At 41.1% G+C, this 21769-nt stretch overlaps 2 protein-coding genes across 3 annotated transcripts; one reads left to right on the forward strand and one right to left on the reverse strand.

Moving 5' to 3' along the window:
• Positions 1-586: 586 nt before the first annotated feature.
• On the forward strand, positions 587-7870 carry ddi2 (DNA-damage inducible protein 2). 2 transcript variants are annotated; one of them, XM_079578372.1, is made up of 10 exons: positions 587-979; positions 1401-1530; positions 2240-2542; positions 2638-2764; positions 2954-3081; positions 3158-3286; positions 3589-3692; positions 3779-3971; positions 6126-6173; positions 6519-6620. In XM_079578372.1, exons 1-9 carry the CDS (start codon positions 842-844, stop codon positions 6134-6136), a joined length of 1263 nt encoding a protein of 420 aa, XP_079434498.1. In that variant the 5' UTR covers positions 587-841; the 3' UTR covers positions 6137-6173; positions 6519-6620. The 2 variants fall into 2 exon arrangements, with proteins under 2 accessions (XP_079434498.1, XP_079434497.1); XM_079578371.1 differs by lacking the exon at positions 6126-6173 and having other exon boundaries at positions 605-663; positions 777-979; positions 6519-7870.
• A 9183-nt stretch (positions 7871-17053) lies between these two features.
• cplane2 (ciliogenesis and planar polarity effector 2) lies at positions 17054-18446 on the reverse strand. The gene is made up of 5 exons (XM_079578402.1): positions 18229-18446; positions 18012-18164; positions 17808-17932; positions 17603-17739; positions 17054-17312 (listed from the first exon to the last, which is right to left on the reverse strand). Exons 1-5 carry the CDS (start codon positions 18341-18343, stop codon positions 17090-17092), a joined length of 753 nt encoding a protein of 250 aa, XP_079434528.1. The 5' UTR covers positions 18344-18446; the 3' UTR covers positions 17054-17089.
• Positions 18447-21769: the final 3323 nt, after the last annotated feature.

Here is a 21769-nt window from a genome sequence, read left to right on the forward strand (position 1 = left end):
CATGGAGTGATAAAGAATCTTATTATTGTTTTCCAACCATATTCCTTCCATCTCTGTGAGTTTGTACATTTCCATTGGAGTTTCCATATTGTTGTCCATTCTTCCTCTGATATTGTCATCCCTCCCTCTTTTTCCCACAATGTCCTCACATACTCAGTTGAATGGGATTTACGATTCATCAGACATTTATACAAGGTCGAAATGAGCTTCTTATTTGATTTCCCATCATATGCATTTCTAAACAATTGTAACAGGGAATTGGATTAATTTTGTTCATTATTAGACTTGTCATTTGATGTATTTATATTTTGGCTTCCGTTTAAAGTATTTTTATTCATCGTTCAACCCTCAACCTTTTCGTTATCTGGACATAAATGTCGAAATAACGAAATATGTAAATATATAAATGGCGAAATAAATAATAATAAAATCTTTGAATTGAATTGAATTGAATTGAATTGAATTGAATTTGATTGAATCGAATGTGATCAACTTTAATATTAATCGATAGGTGGCGCAGTCCAGGCTTCTGCAAAAGTTAACGCACGAAGAAGAAATGCTCACGACATGCCGTAAATCGATTCTTAGATCTATAATCAAAACCGATACCGATGTTGTTTTGCTTGTTGTTTAAACCCGAAACTCACTAGTTGCTTCAGTCCAGTGAGTGCGAGCCAAACGCTGACGTCAGGACATTCCCTTTCGTTGACAGAATCAACACATTTCTTGGATGAAACGCGATTATTGTTCGGAGTTCCTTTTGTTTTGTATCCCAGGGGCTACACTCACTCCAGTCTGTTGCAGCAGCGGGTTTGTCCGGTGAGTCTGTCCCATCAAAGCGATGCTTGTCACCGTCTTCTGCACACCCAGGGACCGTCCCGAGACCACCTTCGCCCTGGACGTGTCCCCGGAGTTGGAGCTCAGAGACTTCGTGGCACTTTGTGAAATGGAGACGGGCATCCCGACCGAGGAGATCCAGGTGAGGAGGAGTGTGGAGCCGCCGAGCTAACAAAGCTATAGCCACTTAGCCCATCTGCTAGCATGAATCGGATTATTTTGAACAGGTATTTGTTTGAAAACCTGATGCTAAAGTGTCACGAAGATCGCAGGACACTACAGAGAATCGAGGGTGCTTTACACATGTCTAAATATTAACTGCAGTTACTCCCACAAAAATGTTTTATCTGGGGGCACAAAGCATGTTTAAACTCATGTTTCACTTTCTATTTGTCAAATCAAACTTGAGGGAAATGGATGAAACTGCAAATGATCTACTATTATACATATAAAGATATACTACATTTACATCCTCGTGTGTTGGCATTGTGTTTTATGTTCCATATAGTTTACTGCAGATTTGATTAACTAGTAACATCAGCTCTTACCATTTACACTTCCAGATCATCTATGTAGAGCAGTCACTGACAGATCCAACCCGTGCCTTGGGGAATTATGGAGTGAAGGATGGAGATGTGGTGTTGCTCAGACAAGCTGACAGACGGCCACCACCCACTCAGCCAGCCTTTCCAGGTACAATGCAATCGTTTCTACATTCAGGACCGTAAGAAGTTTCTGAAGATTTTATGTCTAGAATTCATATATTGAATTGACAGATCACTTAAACATTTAACAAGATTGGTATTATGATAATGACCGAAAGGACAAGATCGCGTATACAAGCGGCCGAAATGAGTTTCCTTCGCAGGGTGTCTGGGCGCACCCTTCGAGATCGGGTGAGGAGCTCAGTTACCCGGGAGGAGCTCGGAGTAGAGTCGCTGCTCCTTCACGTCGAAAGGAGCCAGCTGAGGTGGCTCGGGCATCTGTTCCGGATGCCTCCTGGTCTCCTCCCGCGGGAGGTGTTCCAGGCATGTCCTAGTGGGACAAGGCCTCGTGGAAGGCCCAGGACACGCTTGTGGGACTATGTCTCCGAACTGGCCTGGTGTCGCCTCAGGGTCCCCCCAGAACAGCTGGAGGAGGTGTGTGTGGATCGGGAAGTCTGGGCATCTCTGCTGAGACTGCTGCCCCCGCGACCCGGCCCCGGATAAAGTGGAAGAAAATGGATGGATGGATGGGTATTATGATAATGAAGGAATGCTGCGATATATTTATCCTTACAATGTATCCACTATCATATTATACTAATTGGAAAACAAGTATAGGTTTGGTTGTGTTTATATCCCAACGATGCTATTTTACCATGTCATTATCTTCACTGACAATGAGCTCTTCATATGTCTAGGTCTGCCCCAGATTGACTTTCGCTCCATCTCAGTCCCGGGCACCTCGAATTCAAATAACCAGCGTGTTACGGCTGTGAGGCCTCCACAGCCGACTCCGCAGCCACCGCAGCAGCAGCAGCAGCAGCAGCAGCCGCGCAGTGCACAGCCTTCCACACCAATGGCCTTCCGCGGCGGCTCCTCTTCTCAGGGGCTGGACGACCCTGCCTTACTTCAGCAGATGCTGTTAGCCAGTCCACACGAGCTTTCCCTCCTAAAGGAGAGGAACCCCCCACTCGCTGAGGCCTTGCTCAGTGGAGATCTAGGTGAGCTCTCCTTTTTTTTAACTACCTTATATCATTGTATTCTTTTTCCTCACATCATGCTGTACTTATCTTTATGCAACATTTTATTTTGTCAGAACGATTTACTAAAGTGCTATTGGAGCAACAACAGGATCGAGCAAAAAGAGAACAAGAGCGAATCAGACTTCTCACTGCAGATCCCTTTGATTTAGAGGCTCAAGCAAAAATTGAGGAGGAAATTAGGTAAGTTTGTTCTACTCTGTTCAATTTCATGGTCTGCATTCAAACATTTTAGATTTTAAATTTGTCTTCATGACTCTACTCTAATGTACTTCTAATAGTAATGGACATTGGAGTTACTGCTGTTTGTAAATTTGTATTTATGGAAGTACAGAAATAATTGTGTTTTTTGTTTTGTTTTTTTCACACCAGGCAGCACAATGTAGAAGAAAACATGACGATTGCAATGGAAGAGGCGCCAGAAAGCTTCGGCCAAGTAGTAATGCTTTACATTAACTGCAAAGTCAATGGCCATCCGGTGAAAGCCTTTGTGGACTCAGGTAATAAAAGTAATGCGTCTTCTGCAGTAGGTCAGATGTCAGCCGTATTCAGATCAATATTGTCTTATGGGCACAGGAGCTCAAATGACCATCATGAGCCAAGCGTGTGCCGAGCGCTGTAATATCATGCGGCTGGTGGACCGGCGCTGGGCAGGCATCGCCAAAGGAGTGGGAACCCAGAAAATCATTGGCAGGGTTCATTTGGGTAAGTATAGACATAGCCAAGTCATTCTCAAACAGCTGTAGGTTTTTGCTTTACTGCACAAGACATCCGTTTTATTTTGTCGACGTAGTGTAGTTCTGATTTTTGTCTTGACCTAAGCGTGTCATTTCAGTATTAGTTTCCTCCTACATTTTCCCTGGTTTGTTGTAAATTAAGTTTCTGTTATTCCATAAAATGATCAATAGGCATGTAGAGATGTGTTAGAGTGTATAAAAAAATGAAAACCAGTGACACATCCAAACTTAAGTAAAGCGTGTCATTAACATCTTATTGTTTGCGTTTAGCTCAGGTCCAAATTGAGGGAGACTTTTTGCCTTGTTCTTTCTCCATTCTGGAGGACCAGCCAATGGACATGCTTCTTGGTTTGGACATGTTGAAGAGACACCAGGTATGAGCCCCCTCCGAGTGAAATAAGTCACTATTATTACTGTTGTTTTAAATGTTTTTGGGTGTAATTTCTACTTTCTTTTGCAGTGTTCTATCGACTTGAAAAAGAATGTGCTCCTAATTGGCACCACGGGCACAGAGACCCGGTTCCTGGCAGAGGCCGAGTTGCCGGAGTGTGCTCGTCTGGCGTACGGGCCGGAGGGCAGAGAAGAGGCCCGTCCAGAGGAGATGGCTGACAGGGAGCTGGCTGAGGCGCTGCAAAGGTCCATCCAGGAGAGCGGTGAGGAACCACTCTGAACTGTAGCCTCTTTTCAGTTTGCTTTTTCACTTTAGTTAGAGCAACATCTGCATGTGCCACTTGAAGCTTTTTACTCTCAGTTTCATCAGTGCACAACATTGAAAACAGTTTGTATAGAGACATGTGTAAGATGGCCAATATATTAGGATTACCCCGGGATTCCACATCATCCGCCTGTGCGCTCAGCTCCGCTCCCCCCCGACTCCGAATGGCTGCGTCATCAACGTCCACTGTCTCCGCTTCAGTCCGCCCCGGTCCTCTCCGCCAGTGCTCCAGCTCCACGAGGAGCACGTGCACAAAGCAGTGACTTTGAGAAATAAAACTCCCAATAAAATAAGAAACAACTATTTATGAGCATGCGAGCTATGCCACGTTGAAGCATGAAGCCTGTGCACCCCTCATGCGCGAGGGAGAGAGAGGCAGGAAAAAAAGTTCTGTGAACGAAAGCAACAGAAGCTTAATCGGGTCGTGTGATTGTTTTTGTGATATCAAACTCTCTAGAGAGAATTATCGAGGTCACTTTGTGTGAAATAGTGACATTTTCGTTAAAATAAAGTCCGCTCGGAGGGTATTTACTTTGAAAATACGGAAATTGTTGTCGTTCTCTTTCCCGTTTGGTGCGGTCTGAACAGTGGAGCTTGATCCGTATTTTTATCGTGGAGAGGCGACGCAGGCCCCTCGGAGCGGAGTGGACGATGTGCAATGTTTCTGAACGTTCAACATAGCCACGCATTTGCTGCGGCGGTCGGGGCGGAGTGGAACGGAGTGGAGCGGGGCGAGCACGGAGAATGTGGAATCTGGGGGTTAGACTATTTCTTGAGAAGAGATTTGGCTTCATATAATGTCCAGCTGTCAAAAAACAAATGATCATGTATCAACTATTTTTAAGGAGTTAATTAGTAAATATGGGATAATACTATACAGACCTAGCCTGGTTAATGCGAGACTAAAATCACAAGTGATATTTAGTCTGGGGACCACCAATTAATTTTCTTGTAGGAGAAGTGTGGTTTACAATTGTCCATAGCCGTTTATTGGGCGCTACGAATGTCTATCATATGCGTCTGCACGCAGCCATAGCCAATCGTATCATAGTGTCAGATATAACGTATGGCGTACCCGCTGTAAACTTTCGAGCGAAACTATTTAGAACATGGTCTAAAGCTTGATCAAAAAATTGCGTTGCGTCTGCTGCTGTCATGTTGGATCTGTAAACAAACAACAAGCTTCCGTATATCGAATAGCGCATCATCGTCTTGCCGTCCCTCCTCGTTATGTGATTGATCCCTAAATCCATGCGAAAATTTCGCCCATGGTCCCAAGGCTGCTGTGCAGTTCAAAATGATTCGAGCGCACACAGCAGTCTGGCTTTAGCCAGGCTAATATAGACCTAGTATTTTCCGGACTATAAGTCGCTCCGGAGGATAAGTCACGCCAGCCAAAAAATGCATAATGAAGAAGAAAAAAACATGTATAAATTGCTCCGCAGTATAAATCGCACCATTAGTAACTACCTGGGCATGGAGGCGTAACGGCACCATTGACAAAGCCTCTCTCGGCATCACGTTGTTCATCACGTTTTTGCTTTAATTTGCGAACTTGTTGCCATCTAGCTTTTAGCCCACGATTAGCTTTTGTTGTTTTCTTCATTGCAGTGAGATAACAGCGTTTTTAAAATCTTCCGTGGTACAGGAGTAGCAGATACTGGTACATAAGCCTAGAGCTCCCTCTAGCGGCTGTCGGTGGAAAAATAACAAACATTGTGGGATTATATATTTTGATATACAAGTCGCACCCCATGCCATATGAAAAAGAAAGTGCATCTTATAGTCCGTAAAATACGGTATATCTTTCGGTGAACTACAATAAACATCTACGGAAATTGTTTCAAAAACCCCACACTTTCTGTTTTAGAATAGGCTGATACAATACATTCATAAACAGCACAGTGCTTGTCAAGATATGTCAGTGTCACATAGTAACTCCATAAAAAGACCATCTCTGTCAGTTGTTTAGAGGCTGGCACTTTTCACCTCAGCGCGTGAAAAGGCTGACCGTGTGTTGCATGCCCTGTGTTTGACTGCTAACTCTCTCGTCCTTTGCATGATGTGTGTGGTGTGCGCCTAACCTGAGCAGGACAGCACTGATGCACTGGAGGCGGCTGGAGAGGGCCCTACCAACAAGGTACTGCAAACCACAGTCTACGGCCAGTGCTAAGTCCATTGCCCTTTTTTATTTCTTACATTTCTGGTTTATTTTGCTGCTGTTTTTATTATGATTACTGTTCTAGTTTGTACTTTGGGTCTTGCACAGCATTTGGGATCTATTGTATATATTGCCCCTGAAACAAATAGCCTCAGATAATGTAATAAATCCCTAAAAAGCTAAGACGGGCTAACTTTTTCATGGGCAATTTATTGAACAAAGCAAAATTTTGTGAAAACTATCGATATTCTTGTAATGATTGTTTCTAAATCTTGGGGAGCTCAATTCATTCTGGCAATCTAATTCACCTGTATCTCCTCTTAGACACTGCAGATGGACAAACTACCTCACCCCTGCCCCCGACTCCGCTCTCATTACCTAAAACTTTAGACCAAATGTCGTCCACTTGCTCACAGCCACAGATCCCGGGTCAGTCATCCATGGTCCCAGCAGAGACGGCCTCAAAAGCAGGGCAAAACCAGGATGTAGGACCGTCCCAGAGCCATACTGCCCCCATGTCAGGTCAGAGTGTCTCCGATGTGCCCCGTGTAGGTAGTCCCATTACAACAGATGCCCAAGAGGTGGGAGACGCAGGTCGCACAACAGAACAGGAAGTGAACAGCAGCACAAACCTCGAGTTGTCCCCGGTGCAGCCCATGGAGGAGGAGATCCCAGACACCAATACCCCAAACCAGCTGGACTCTGTAGAAATGGCGTCGCCCTCTGGCTCTGAGAAGAACGAGCCTGAATCGGAGACTCGCGCCCGGTCCAACAGCATCCCGTCTTTGGCTGCTGCTTTGAAAGAACTCCATGAGCTCATTGTGTCCAATAAGTCCAGTCAAAACTGCAGCGCCTCGACTTCCCCTGCGCCGGACTGTTCCGAAACATGCCAATCTGAATCATCTACTACTGCCATTACTCAAAAAACTGATGCCAAAGCTGACCCAAGTAATACGACTGCGTTGTCAGATGAGGGACTATCCGATCTTGTAGAGCGATCAAGCAATGAGGACAACACTGCAGCGGAAGTGGGAGAGAGTTTAGGAGAACGGAAAGTGCAGGAATGTCAGGCGGAGGAGGCAAGGGCGGAGGGAAGTGTCCAAGAAATAACCGATTTAAGCAATGTCCCGTCTTCTGAGGCCAGTCTAGAAATGTTAGGTGATGAGTTTAGGGAAGATCTCAGCACGCAGCAAGATGTAGAAAGGGCTCAGAGCAATATCAACTTACAAACTGTTAGCCCTTTAAGTATGGAAGTTGTGAACGATCAAAACGCCATTGCCGCAGCGCCAGACACTACCCAGGCCCCGCCGAATTATCCCCAAGACCCCCTCGCTGCCGTTTTAGCCCGTCTCTCATCTCAAACCGTGACCCCACAAACCATAGTTGGACCTTACCCCGCGGAGCACATCCAGAGAATCCAAGCGGCTGGTTTTACGGCCCGGGAGGCTGCGGAGGCACTGGAGAGAGCCAACGGAGTCGTGGAAATCGCCCTCTTCGCTTTGTTGGCCCGTAGTATCACTGTGCCAACCTAAAAACCACTCAGGCCTGGGGTGCTTCAGCAGAAGTCTATACCAGAGGTGGAAGGAGTGTGAAGAATGTGTACTCAAGTATTAAAGCATATATTATATACAGTATAGTAATTGTAAATTATAGAACTATGTTAAAGATAAAGAAGGGATGGGAAAGATGGTATATAACGTTACAATTTTCTTTTTGTTTTGAAATAATGCAGTTAGCAGGTAAGTCAATGGTCTGCTTTACTGAAACATTTCAACACAGCGTGCTCCATTAAATTGAAACAAAAATTGCAAGATTCAAACAAAGCTTAAAATGAAAGTTAATCAGGAAAAGGATGAACACGACTGAACTTTTGCACATTTTTAATTTACCATGCCTTTTTGTATTGAGTTAGCAAAAAACATTGTCAAAATCACTGAGGAGATTTACAGTGTGTCACATAATAGAGCAATAATAGTAATTTGGCAATTGTTATGCAGCCCCCGCTAACACTGCACATACATAGCAGTACTAAGTAACTTGTTTACCTTAATAAATCCTTTTCATAGTCACTCTGGGTTAATACACGTGTTGATAGGATGATTGGGGGGGGGTCTTTCATCTCCCCCTGGTGTCTCTGGCCAGAAAACCACAATTGCAACTTTCCTGCTTACGGGTCGGAGTCACCAACACACACTAATGGAATCACAAAGAAGCGAACGGCAAAGCTAACTGCAGACTAGCGCCACTTAGACAGTGTTTACAGCCAAGTTTAAGTGAAAAAATGTGTGTTTTTGGATGTACAATATCACGGACAATTACTAAGTAAAAACAAAACGCAACTCTAGGGGCATGAGTTACTTAGTACTGCTTTAATGGAGTATAGGGCTTACTTTACGAAGGGCTCAAACAAGAGTACACAAGACCTTGAACCGCAAAGCTACTAATACAGTATCTTCCTTAAGTTTCCATGTATTGTAGTCATCGTTTCTTCCACCTCTGGTCTACACTGCCTCAACCCTGACTTCTGGGCCTCAGCTGAACAGGGAACACAGGGAAAGGCTGTCTCTCAAATTTCTCTCACGAAATATCTGAGGAAAATACAAGTGGAATAAACTTTTTTTTTCTAGGTTTTGCGAATATGTGAGGTGTGTTTGCATGCATGCAGGTGTTGTGGGAGCCCACTGAGTAAATTGTTTTTAGATTATTTTTTTGTCTTTTTTTTTTTACCATGCCCGACTTGACATTATTTTAATTTTCTGTATAGAGAATAAATGATTTTTACTCACGCGAGCCCTGTCAAAGTATATTTCAGTCGATGAGCATTTGAATGAATTCACAATAACTAAAGGATTTAGTGCGTCGAAATTGGCCTGCCATTTACAGATTTGTGAAAGAAAAAAAACAAATATTGGGAAAGTAGTTTTATTTGTCTCTGTATGGCACTGAGATACCAAATGAGTGTTGAGAAGAAGATGTACTATATGGGATTGTTTGCAAAGTATGGGAATTATCTTGTCAAGATATTGTTCTCCATTGTTGCCATTTTAGTTTCTGTTTTTATTACTTAATGACAAATCGTCTGCTGATTTGTGCAGATCTGTTAGAATAAGGCCATCTCATAATTTTTGTCTTTGTCTTTGTCCAGGATTTTAATGGCTCTTTCGGAGTCAATAATATTCATGCAGATTGAATTATTTACTTTTATCTTGTATGAAGTTTTAAAATTGCAAATAAAATGGTAATAGTATTTGTACAATTTCCACCTGTGTCTGTGAGAGATTTTTTTTCCCCCAACAAATTGTTTTAACCCCACCTGAAACAACCATATTTTCTCCAGTTTGGTTTTACCCAAACTAGAAAATTATTGACAGGCGCACATTGGTAGTGGTAGCTATCATTTTATTTATTAGTTTTTTTGACAGAGACATACACATTAATGAACATTTCTGTAAATATGTCATAACTTGAACTCTGTTATGCCCAACAATGCTAGCTATAGATTAGTTTACTAGATTTTCCCCATAATGCAGCTAAAACCCAAACTCTACAATTTACCATAGACTGTAAAACACACTAATGCTGCCTTCATGTGCTCTGGTAAAGATGATCCTTTCCAGTTGTGAAGTGTAAATTACGAGTGCATTATGTTCAAGTGCTTTTGTGTATGGAGGACTGTGGCTGCCAAAACAATAAATATATATATAAATAAAATAAAGATCAAATTTGCAAAGACATGGATGCATTTGTTATAATAAGTGCATTTATTTATTTATATATTTATTTATGTATTTTTTATACATTTATTTATTTTTGTTTTTATTTATTTATGCATTTCTCTTAATGTCTGCAAATCATGGGGTGGGTGGTGCTGTAAGCTCATTGGTTAATCTTTCTTCATGCACAAAGACTGATTTCAGACGCCTTATCCAGCTCAGACACTGCCAAACGTGAGCTCTGCTTCAGTCTGACAGTGGCACAGATAGTAGGGCGGGTCATCATGTGACCGGCGGTTCAAATCATGCAGGGGCACACTGTCATTGTGTCCTTGGGCAAGACACTTCACCTGCCTTGCCCCCAGTGTCTGCGTACATACGAGCGATCGCTGTTATTGTTTACTTCCGCAATTTTCGCCGGATGTTTTGGTGAATGGTCGGCAACAGCTGATGCATACAGGCCTCTAACTCGGTTTTATAAAATGATAGATCTGTTACAGCGCAAGAGAAGCAATGCACTGTTTATGGACATTGTTTTTGCTGATTATAGGATTTTAATAAAATGTTTATCAAATATGAAAATGTAAATGTAGGTTTTTTCCACCTTCATTAGGCACTCAAAGAGCTTTCCAGCAAGGATCCGCTCACCCATTCACACACTCATTCATACACCAATGTACGCAGACACTGGGGGCAAGGCAGGTGAAGTGTTTTTCCCAAGGACAAAATGACAGTGTGCCCCTGCAGGATTTGAACCACTGGTCACAAGATGACCCGCTCTACTATCTGTGCCACTGTCAGACTGAAGCAGAGCTCACGTTTGGCAGTGTCTGTGCTGGATAAAGGGTCTGAAATCAGTCTTTGTGCATGAAGAAAGATTAACCAATGAGCTTACAGCAGCGGCCTCAAGACCCTCCCCATGATTTGCATACATTAAGAGAAATACAGAAATAAATAAATAAATAGATACAGAAATAAATAAATGAATACAAAAAAAGAAATACAGAAAGAAAGAAATACAAAAATAAATACATGAAAAAATAAATATATAAATAAACACAGAAATAAATAAATATATAAATACAGAAATGAATCCAAAAATAAATAAATGCACTTATTAGAATAAATGCATACAATTCTTTGCAAATTTGACCTTTATTTTATTCATTTATTTATATATTTATTTATAGATATATTTATTGTTTTGGCAGCCAAGATCCTCCATATTTGTGTGGTAGCAAAGTAAAATATGAAAAATAAACACACACACGCAATGCACTTTAAACAAATAAATGCACATGAGAAAGTTGTCTAAACCGCTACTGCTTTGCATCTGTGTTTTTTGGTTTGTTTGTTGTTTTTGTGTAGAAAAAGAGATATTGAGTAAATAGTGAAATGCATAGCAACAATTAGCCGCCGCGCTTCTGTTGTGGTGAAAGGTCAAAGGTTTTCTCTTCTCGGGAACTCTGGCGTCATACAGCCTTCCCAGTTTCCCAGTGGAAAATACAAGATGGCTTGGTGTTCATGTGCAATTTCCCACTCGACAGGTGGTATTTACCATAATTACGAGACCACATGAAGGCAGCAATAGGCCTACGTACATACGTACAATACACTTTGACCTCTGACCCTCTGTGGGCAGGTCCTCGCAAACACACACCTGCGTGGAGTGTATTTAATTGTGGGCACCTTTGTTCCCCTTGCCGCCCAGTTTGTCGACCACCATGGCTGAGTTAGACTGCAATAAAAAGTCAGGAAATGCATTAATGTCACCGATATTACCGAGCATGAAGCTTCCACAGCAATTGTTCTCAAAGTTTTCTTTTCCAACTAGCAGTGAAGCAGAGTCAGACTCGAGCGACCACGACGACAGCAGGTATATCTTCCATTTGCCCATGTATCAGTATGGTGTGTTTGTAATGTATCTAAGTAAGCACGGTTTGATTTACCTTATATATAAACTTTTACTCTGGGTGCAGTTGAAGTTGACTATCACAGTTGTTGTTGTTTTTTTGTTCTTTACTATACCATATTTTTAAGCCCCATTTCATAAAATATATCACTGATTTGTAATGTGTGTGATTTTTTTTATTTATTTTTTATGATTATTCAATAGCCCTGTCACAGAAACGTTGTCATTTCTGAAATCAATGGCCTTCATGCGAACATTGGCTTTTGAAAAGATGAGCTCTCTGGGGGAAAAGGTGCTCCCTGACCCTTCAAAAACCGACGAGATCAACGATGATGATGATGTGAATGACGCTGGGTATGAAAATGATTTGAAAAATAATTCCATGGGGAACACAATGTTTGCAAACGCTCATTTATTTTAGGTCTTCGGAGTCTGATGAAGAGCAAAGGACACCATTTCATTCAAAGTTTGTTCGTAGTTGTGAGTCTAAAGCCTTTGTCTTTATTTGCAACCGTCCATATTGATATTTTCACTCTTGCCCTGTTTGGTTTGTCAATTGTACTAATATTTTGCTTTAATCTGTAGTGCCCCTCTACCAGGAGTACCGCGGGCTGGATGTGAGGGAGAACATCAAGGGATTTCTGGAGAGCTCTGAACTCATTATCCCTCAGTGCGTCCGGGGTTTACAAGCTCAGCTGGGGCACTCTCAGTGGCAGGAGATGTACTGCATTGAGGGGAACACGTCCGTTTGCTCCACTCCTTCCCCCAGTGCCAAACCCACCAAAGTGACGTCCGGCACACTGTGGCAGGACCTGGAGGAGGTGAAGGGGTCGGGCCTGCTCCAAAATGTATGCTCAAAGGAGATCAGACTACATGAGGTAATAACTGCAGTAGCATGCAGTACAAAAATGAAGATTAAAGGTGCTGAAGGAGTGTAAGCTTCTGCCAAGGTACTGGTCCCATGTTGCAATTTCCACTGTTTCACTTTCCTTGCCTGCAAGCTGAATTCTCGCAGTTTACAAATACACGAGAATTCATCTTGAACTGCTCCCGCCTTCATTGTTTGAAACCGAACCAAAAGTGGTTTGGGCCAAATAGATACTAAATCACAACGTGACAAAACACTAGATATGTTTGTGTATGTAGCAGCCTGACAGTTTTCAAAACTAAATAAAAGCGAAACTAAATTGGCGCCTGATCCAATCCGCAGCAAATACTGCTCTAAAAGTGTGTCCCCTCCCCGAATGTTTCAAGCCAAAGCCATCACACGATCTTATCAGTGATAATGTCATTGGCACGTAAAGAATCAATCTGGCTCTCACCAGGTTATGGTTTAACTTAGCACATCTGATCTCGCATTGATAAGACACTAAGAATTCAACTCGATACATCAATTTTATTTTATTTTTTAAATATACTTTTCACTTGTGAGGGAGAGCGGAAGAGAGCTGTCGAAACATGACAAGGTAAGACGACAAATTCCTAGTTTTAGAATAAAAATCCTCTTCAGTTAATTGAATGAAGGGGAATGGAGTCTAGGATTTATTTGGATTACTATTTAAACTGTCATTAAAATGGCATTTCTAGATTAAAATCATAATTCAAAACAAATGATAAACTTTGCAATATTGACTCAAAGTTGTTTTTCCATACTGAGATACGTTCTTACCTGAGCTGAGACGAGTTGATGCGTACCTGTCTGGTCTTTGTGCGTGTCCGTGGAAGATCATGGTCGCTTCTAACTTCACCCCGTTTGGAGCTGTAGGAATACACTGGGAGAGGCCAAATGCTAACAACATCTTTGCTCTTTTTGTGTGACTGAGCGCACGCACAAAGACCAGACGGGTAAGTATAAACTCGTCTAAGATCAGGTAAGAACGTATCTCAGTATGGAAAAATGGTGAACTATTCCTTTCTGCTCAAACCAAACATTTTTATGCTTTGCCCTTCAGACTGCCTTTGAGCTGATCCGCTCTGAAGTTTCTTACTTAAGAAGTCTGGAAATCGCAGTGACTCATTTCTATGGATCTAAAGTCCTGAAAGAGACACTGACACGGATGGAGCATCACATTCTGTTCTCCAATATTCAGCGGGTGATGACCACCAGTGAGAAGTAAGTTCAATAATGATGAAGCCTCAATTTTGGCTGTCTTTTAGTCCCTATAACGTAAAATGGGGGTAGGCAATGTAAAGCCCGGGGGCCAAAGCCGGTCCTCCAGCATAGAACCTCTGGCTCTCCAATATTATTTTGAAAATTATTACACAAGTCAGAGAGGATGGTTAAAGTACTCAAAAATGTAAGTAGTACTGTCCTTGACAGTCCCCACCAAGAGAACTTGTAGCTCTGGCCTAAAGTTTATTTTATTTCTATACCTTCAATATCTTCTCCTTCTTGAACTTAACTTCATTTCTATCAAATAAAGCTATTCACGGTGAGACTTATCCACAGAGCTTCAAACATGAACTTTCTTTTCCCCTAATTTTCAGTCAATTCTCATCTGTCTTTCCTCTGTGCCACAAACGTTGTCGAGTCAGCAAGTTGTACACAAGGCGCATTAAGTTGCCTTGTGTACAACAAAATGTGCGGTATAAATAAAGTTGCCTTGACTTACAGCTATTTGAATTGTCAAATAATTCTGAAATAATAATGCCGTTATTTTCTTTAAGATTTCTTATAGATTTGGAGCTTCGACTGGAGGAGTGTTTGCTGATTGGTTCAGAGGTTGGCGATGTCGTTCTTCGACACTGCCCAGCCTTTCAACGCCTTTATGTTCCTTATGTAACCAATATGATGTACCAGGAGGCTTTGATCAGTCAACTACAGTAAGACTTTGACTTCTATGACCATTTTAGTAATCACTGTGCCAATTTCCACCCATAAAACTAGACCAAAATGTTTTTTGTGCCATGTGCTTTTTCCAGCACATGGCACACTAGTCAAGTTGTCCATTATTTTATCTAAATAGTTAAATAATGACAGTATAGCGCTTTGAGAAACTTGGTAATACAGGGTTGTAAAGCGCAATACAAATATTATTTCATATTTATTATTGCAGTCCTTCAATTTACAGTGAAGTTATCTTTTCATAGGCAACAAAACAAAGATTTCCAGTTTGTGCTTTCTCTACTTGAGAACAGTCCCCTTTGTCAAAGGCAGAATTTAAAATCCTTCCTGGTGCTGCCCTTTCAGAGAATTACTCGTATTAAACTCATCCTGGAGGTAAGTCATAAAGACTATTGTCAAGTCTCTCAGAACATAAGAAGCGGGCGCAGACTGATTTAAATGTGAATTAACATTTGAATTGGAGTAACACCTTTTGTTAAATTTCAGGATATCATGAAATTGACCAAAGCAGTATCCAACTCCTCCAAAAATCTGGAAAAAGCGATTCAAGCTGTGCATGAGGTAAGCTTACAGACAAAATGGTCGAATATTGTATAAAAATTGTTTGAATGCAGCAACTCTTCTGTATTCTTAATCAGGTAGTGCAAGAGTGTGACAATGGTGTACAGAAAATTAAACAAATGAAGGAGCTTGTCTACTTGGAAACGTGCCTGGATTTTAACAAAGTAAAGGTAACGCACTTCCAATTACACACAATAGAATACTGTAACTTGTGCTGCGCATCAGTTTCTTTCAATGTCGCTTCTCTCTTAAGTCCATTCCCCTGGTCATCAGTGGGCGTTTCCTGAGGCACCAAGGCCCAGTGAAGCAGCTGATTTTGGAGAATTCTGTTCACTTAAGAATGTCATTCACAGACATTTACTTGCACCTCCTCAGTGACATGTTGATCATGTCCTTAAAAAGGTTTGCCAACACAATCACAACAAAAATCAAATTCAAACTGTCCTACTGGTTTAACTCTTACTCAATAGGAACGAGAGGTTTGAAGTGCTGGATCACGCAGAGTTCCCCACACACACTCGCTGTGAGCGCTTCAAGGCAGAAAGCCTGGGTCTACCTTCAAATTCTTTTTTACTTCATCTGTCCAAGAGGAAAACTGGGCCAGCCACTGTTTTAGTGCTGGTTACTGACACACCGTAAGGGATGACGTGTAATGTAGCAAAATGTATAAAAGTTAATCAAACTCTCATTATCTTTGAAATTGCAGATCGGCCCAAGAGAGATGGATTCAAGAATTATCTTCACTGGAGTAATTTGTTTCTAAAATAACTTTTTTATTCACCTTGTTTAAATTCACAGGTTCATGAGTTTAATAAGGCACTGTTATTCGTATGTACAGCACTTAAACACAAAGCGTAATGTTTTGCACACATTTTAGCAAATTTATCATTAGCAAATGTTGATTGATTGAATGTTTCTTTGTTAAATAAATTACATTTATTTTTTAAATGTGTTTAGGTGTATGGGATTTTTTTTTTTTTCTTTTCTTTTTGACAAACACTGAGCCGGAACTGCAATTATAGACACAAGTTTAACATGTGAACGTGACATTCCTCATCTGAAAGCTAAGAACCTCCCAGAATTAACTCACAGCAGGAGGCCCTAGCACTAAGTCTTACACATTTTCCAGGAGCAGCAAAAACACTACATGATTTCCATTAGAAATGCAATATTTTCATATATCATCAAAAAAACGATCCATAAATGAACATAGGAGTGGGTGGAGGAGTGACAGAAATGTGAAAGTAAACAATCTTACCCCACTTCCTAATTGGACCTGAAAGCCACCTATTCTTTGCAAAATGAGAGGGAAGTAAACGAGCTTCCTTGTCTGCTGATTGGACCTGAACGTCTCCTTCACAGCTCATCTCATTGGTCAAAGTTATGGCACTGGGGATTTTGAATAGTTGCTTAAATCAACAAATGGCACTCTAGAAAAATGATTACATTTTAAAGACATCAACTTGCAGGTTGAGGCAGAGCAGCACAATAACGATAGACAATGTTCTAAACCCTGATATTAATCGTGTGTGTGTGTATACACCCTTGTGATACCTAAATGTAAATGGGGTTTGTTGGGCAGGAATGTTTTTCATCTGTAAAGCATTTTGTTTCACGCTTGAGTATGAAAAGTGCTTTAAAAGGTTTGGTTGAATGAACATTACAATTATCAGTATAACCAATATTTGAACTATTTATAAAATGTTCACACAATTCATTCATACTAAACCTTTAACATGCCTATAAGAAGAATCCAATATCCATGCAGAAATTGATTGCTTGATTAGGAAGTAAGATACCTGTCCCTGCCCACACAAATACAGTACAGTATCAAAAGAGTATGCACGTACAGCAGTCTTCACGGTCAAAGATAAGTCTCAGTCTCTATCTGAGTCTGATCTTGATTGGCTCCTGCTCTGAGACAGTCCAGATGCCACAAGTTTTCACAAAGGCAGTTCAGGAGCGGGGCCACATCGCCCAGACCATCACTGACCTCTCCACCCACGCGCAACACCGGAAACCCCCAGGATGTGCGGAACGCCCTCACATCTCTCTCCGTCACATCACAGTGCATGAATAGGTCAAATCTGGAGCAAAGAGTAAAGGAAATGCTGCACACATTGAGTTTCAGTACATAGCCTGGCTATATGATGAAATTAGTTAATGTATGGTCTTTTGGACAAACAAGAAAAATGTAGCTGTTTCCTGATTATGAAAACAAATTGGGAGGGGAGATTTTACATACTTTCACAGCTTTCCTTGTAGGAGCAATGTAGGAGCAATTCTAATTTAGTACCAAGATTAAATGTATCAACTAATAAACAAGAAAATAGCCAAAAGAACCACGTCAAGTACACAATAAGCATAAGCAGGATACTTTGTGCCAACCACCAATTTGCCATCTTTGTCTGACGGTCCAGTCCACTTGGATATTTGATTTGGGAGGTCTTCAAATGATGTCCGATCAGTGAAGGAGAAGAGGAAGAGAACTGCATCTACTTGCTCCTTACATGACTACAGGGGGAGAATTAGTCATAACATTGGCTCATTGCACTTTGAACGCGGCAGTTAAGGAAACTTACTGGAAGTAAATGGTCAAATCTCCTCAAAGCAGTCTCTCCACAGTCCCACAGCTGAAGGCGGAAGAACATCACCCTCCCGCTGTCTTTGATTTTCACAGGCCAGTACACTATTGTAGTCTCAATACCTACATACATAACAACATAAGACTACAATATTACAATGTTAAAAGAGTTGAAATACACATTTTCTAAAACATAAACTACCTGTGGTTTCATAGTGTGTACTGGGAATACTTAGACCAGCAAGTCGTGCCACTACAGACGTTTTGCCCACGCCACTCTTCCCGGAGAGATATACATTGTAGTGAAGCGTGTCCACAGCAGCAGAAGGGGACATCACTGGGGACTCCAACAGACCTGGAAATGGAGAGATTTAAACTCCTTTCCTTGCAATGCAATTTCAAACGTTGTGTCGCCATACCAAATTGTCTCCGCCGTTTCTTGTGTAAGATCTTGCTGAAATATTCTTTACTGTCCTTACACTGATGCCAGTCACTCACTAATATGGATCCAGGAGTTGGTACTTCTTGAGTCATTTTCTTGTTGTTTCGACTAAAGCTAGCGCGACACCAACTAGCATTTGCGTGAAGAAACTTGTGTCTACATGACTCTCAACTGTCACATTTCAAAACACACACTTCAAAAGCAAACCAATACCGTAAAAAAAAACAGAATTAAATGTGGATGCTCCGAGGCGCCGATGAAACTTCCGTACACTCACAAGTTCCTTAGCAACGCCGTCGTCACTTCCGGTTTCTTCACATTTTTTTTTTACGCGACGCACATCGATCTATGACATCGATACAGACGGCAATTTGGAGGAAAAATCTAAACTTTCTCTAATTATTCAAAAACTACTTTATTTATAATTCAGCATTAGCTATAGTTTTCTACTAAATAAAGAAACAAAGACATGGAGAGGAGCAAAGTGGTTCAACAGCCCATAAATACATAAAAAACGGAGAATGCTAACTTGATGCTACATTCTAGCATTGGGGTAATGCTAATGGTTAGCTAGCGCGAGCTACAACTGCCGTTTTTTCACTTCTACTGAAAAATGTGCTGTGAGAAAATATCCACATGGGCCAGATTTACACCTGACTTTGTTTATGTGTCATAAATGAGTTCATATTCCACCAGAAAATGGCTTAAAAGAGTGAAAAATTGTGTTTCTCTAAAGATTCTATTTTCCCACTCGGCGAAGCCACGCCCCCTTCTATGACGAGATGCCGTCTGTATCTTCAACAATAGTACACAGCCAACAACAACAACAAAAAAGTACACAGCCAACAATAATTAGGAATCAGTTTACCAGATTTAGTAGATTTACAAAATTGTAGTAACTGCAAAGTAAAATAGTTGTCGTTTGTTGTTGTAACATATTTCAGCCACTAAACGGCGCTGAAGTGCTGCAATATGAGGAGGGCTAGTTGCAGTTGGTGGGTGGTCCCGTGGATTATTGCTGGCTGGTTCCCAATTTAAAGCTGCACAAAGAGACAAAAATGTAAAATTCTTGCACACAAAACAGGGCGTACTTGTTTGTCCACTGAATGAAAAGTGGTACCCTCTGAGCTTTGACTGTCAGGACACCACTGCCGCCCAGGTTTAATGACACAGAAATGGGATCCACATCAGCTGGAAATTTGCAGCGATGGGACAAAGACTGGGTTACTGTTCCATCATCTCCCATCTAAATCAATACCATGTAAAAAAAAAAAAAAACAGAAAAAAACTTTCAAGTAGAACATCTCTAGGAGTCAGGTCTAACCAAAATAATTACACATATCTGGCATACCTTTTCAGCATGGACTGCGATCAGGTTGTTAGATGAAGTGATAATAACATCCTCAGGAGCAAACTCACTCACATTGACAGTGAACTGAAAAGTATTTCCAATTACTTCAATTTTGCCAGTGGGATATGGATGTCCTGAAACAAAAACAAGCAAAAATCCATCTTTGATGATATATATATAATACGTTTTCATGTAGCCTGAAATTGTGATCACCATAGCCTTGAAGTCCTTTCTCCATCTTAGGTCATAAAGATTCCACCAATCCCTATGTTAAACATACAGTATAATTGAGGTCTTAAAGGCTTGTGTGGTTCAATACATTTATATCCAACAATAAAGCCAGTCTTTCAGGCCACACCTCTGACTGGAAGTGTGATCTTTGTCTAAAACATTGGGTGGGATACATTAATCTTGTGCAATATTTGCCACGAGTGCACAAACTGTCACTCATAAGTTCAAGACTGCTAAAGGGGCTGCTATCTTCGGTCAGTCAAAGTCAGCTTGTATGTGTTAAAATGTACAAACTGACTGTTTTAAGGGCAGTGGTTGAAGAAACTTGTCAGAAAATGGGTACTTTTCCAAGGAATTGTCAATATTAATGGGGAACCGGTTTACTTTTGCTAAGTGACGGACCTATGATGAAGCAAATAGTGTGTGAGTGTGACTTTTAGCTCCAGTTTGTTAAAAGTGACCAAGTTTGATCAGAATAAAGCGACGCTGTCACAACAGGAGCATCTAGGGTTAGGCTTAGGCTTGTTGCAAACGTTGCCTATAGAAAGTCATCGCAGAAACACCATTGTTTTCCCGGCGTTGCTGTTGTTTTTTAATGGAGAAAACATAGTTTTGTCCTCCTTTAGCATATTGTAAACTCTGACATTTGTGGGCAAAACACTGTGCATCTCATTATGACAGTGAATTTCCCCATTGAGCAATCACTAAAGTTCTATCTTATTCCATTTTATCAATTTCATGAACTTTCAGTATTTCCCTGAATGTGACCCTGAAAAGTGACCCTGCAAGTTATCAAATGTGCCGATAAATTTGACTTTGTGAAGAATTGAGATGCAGCAAAATATGTTTGGAAAGTTAGGAATGAGTTTGGACGACAACAAACCTTTGAATTTAGTGCTTTAGTGCTTGAATTTAGCTTCCTCTATCATCTTGTGTTCAGTGGTGAGAAGAAGTAAGTACACCGTGTGGAATTTCTCACATTTCTACCTAAATTGGACACTAAATGTGGTCTGATCTTCAGCAAAATCATAAGAATGATTAAACAGTGTCTCCTTTAACTAATACCACCCAAACATTTACATTTTACATCATATTTTTATTGGCCATAACATGTAAACATTCACAGGAGAGGGAGGGCAGTTTTTTAAAGAGGAATGGTCCAAGATTCATCCTGATCGTTGTGAGCGTCTAATCTGCAACTACAGAAAAGCAGTTATTGCTGCAAAAGAAGGATCAACCATCTATTTAATACAGGGATCACTTACTTATTCCACGCTGTTGTGAATGTCCCAGGTTTTTCCGCAAAATATTGTAAGAAACTTGTGAATTAATTTTTCCATTGATGATGGCACGTTGTCCAGGCCCTGAGGCAACAAAGCAGCCCCACACCATGATTCTCCTGCACCGTACTTCACAGTGAACATAGGGTTTGGAAGTTGATGTGCTCTTCACTTTGTCCTCCACACATGACGTTGTGTGTTCCTCCCAAACTGTTCAACTGGGAAAGTACACCAACATCAAAATGTTATGCTCGCACAGAAGTATGGCGCAGGGAGAATAATGGTGTGGGGGGTGCTTTGTTGCCAATGTGCTATCATCAATAGAACTTTTTTATCACGATATTTTGCGGAAAAACCTGGGACATTCACAACAGTGTGGAATAAGTAAGTGAACCCTTGCATTAAATATCTGCTGATCCTTCTTTTGCAGCAATAACAGCTTTCCTGTAGCTGCAGATTAGACACTCACAACGATCAGGATGAATCTTGGACCATTCCTCTTTACAAAACTGCTGCAGTTCAGTGAGATACAGGCGCTTTATGCCACACTCTCCTGTGAATGTTTACATGTTATGGCCAATAAAAATAAGATAAAATGTAAATGTCTGGGTGGTATTAGTTTAAGCAGACACTGTTTAATCACTCTTATGAAGATC

Source organism: Gobius niger (assembly GCF_951799975.1).
Source record: "Gobius niger genome assembly, chromosome: 20".
NCBI lineage: Eukaryota > Metazoa > Chordata > Actinopteri > Gobiiformes > Gobiidae > Gobius > Gobius niger.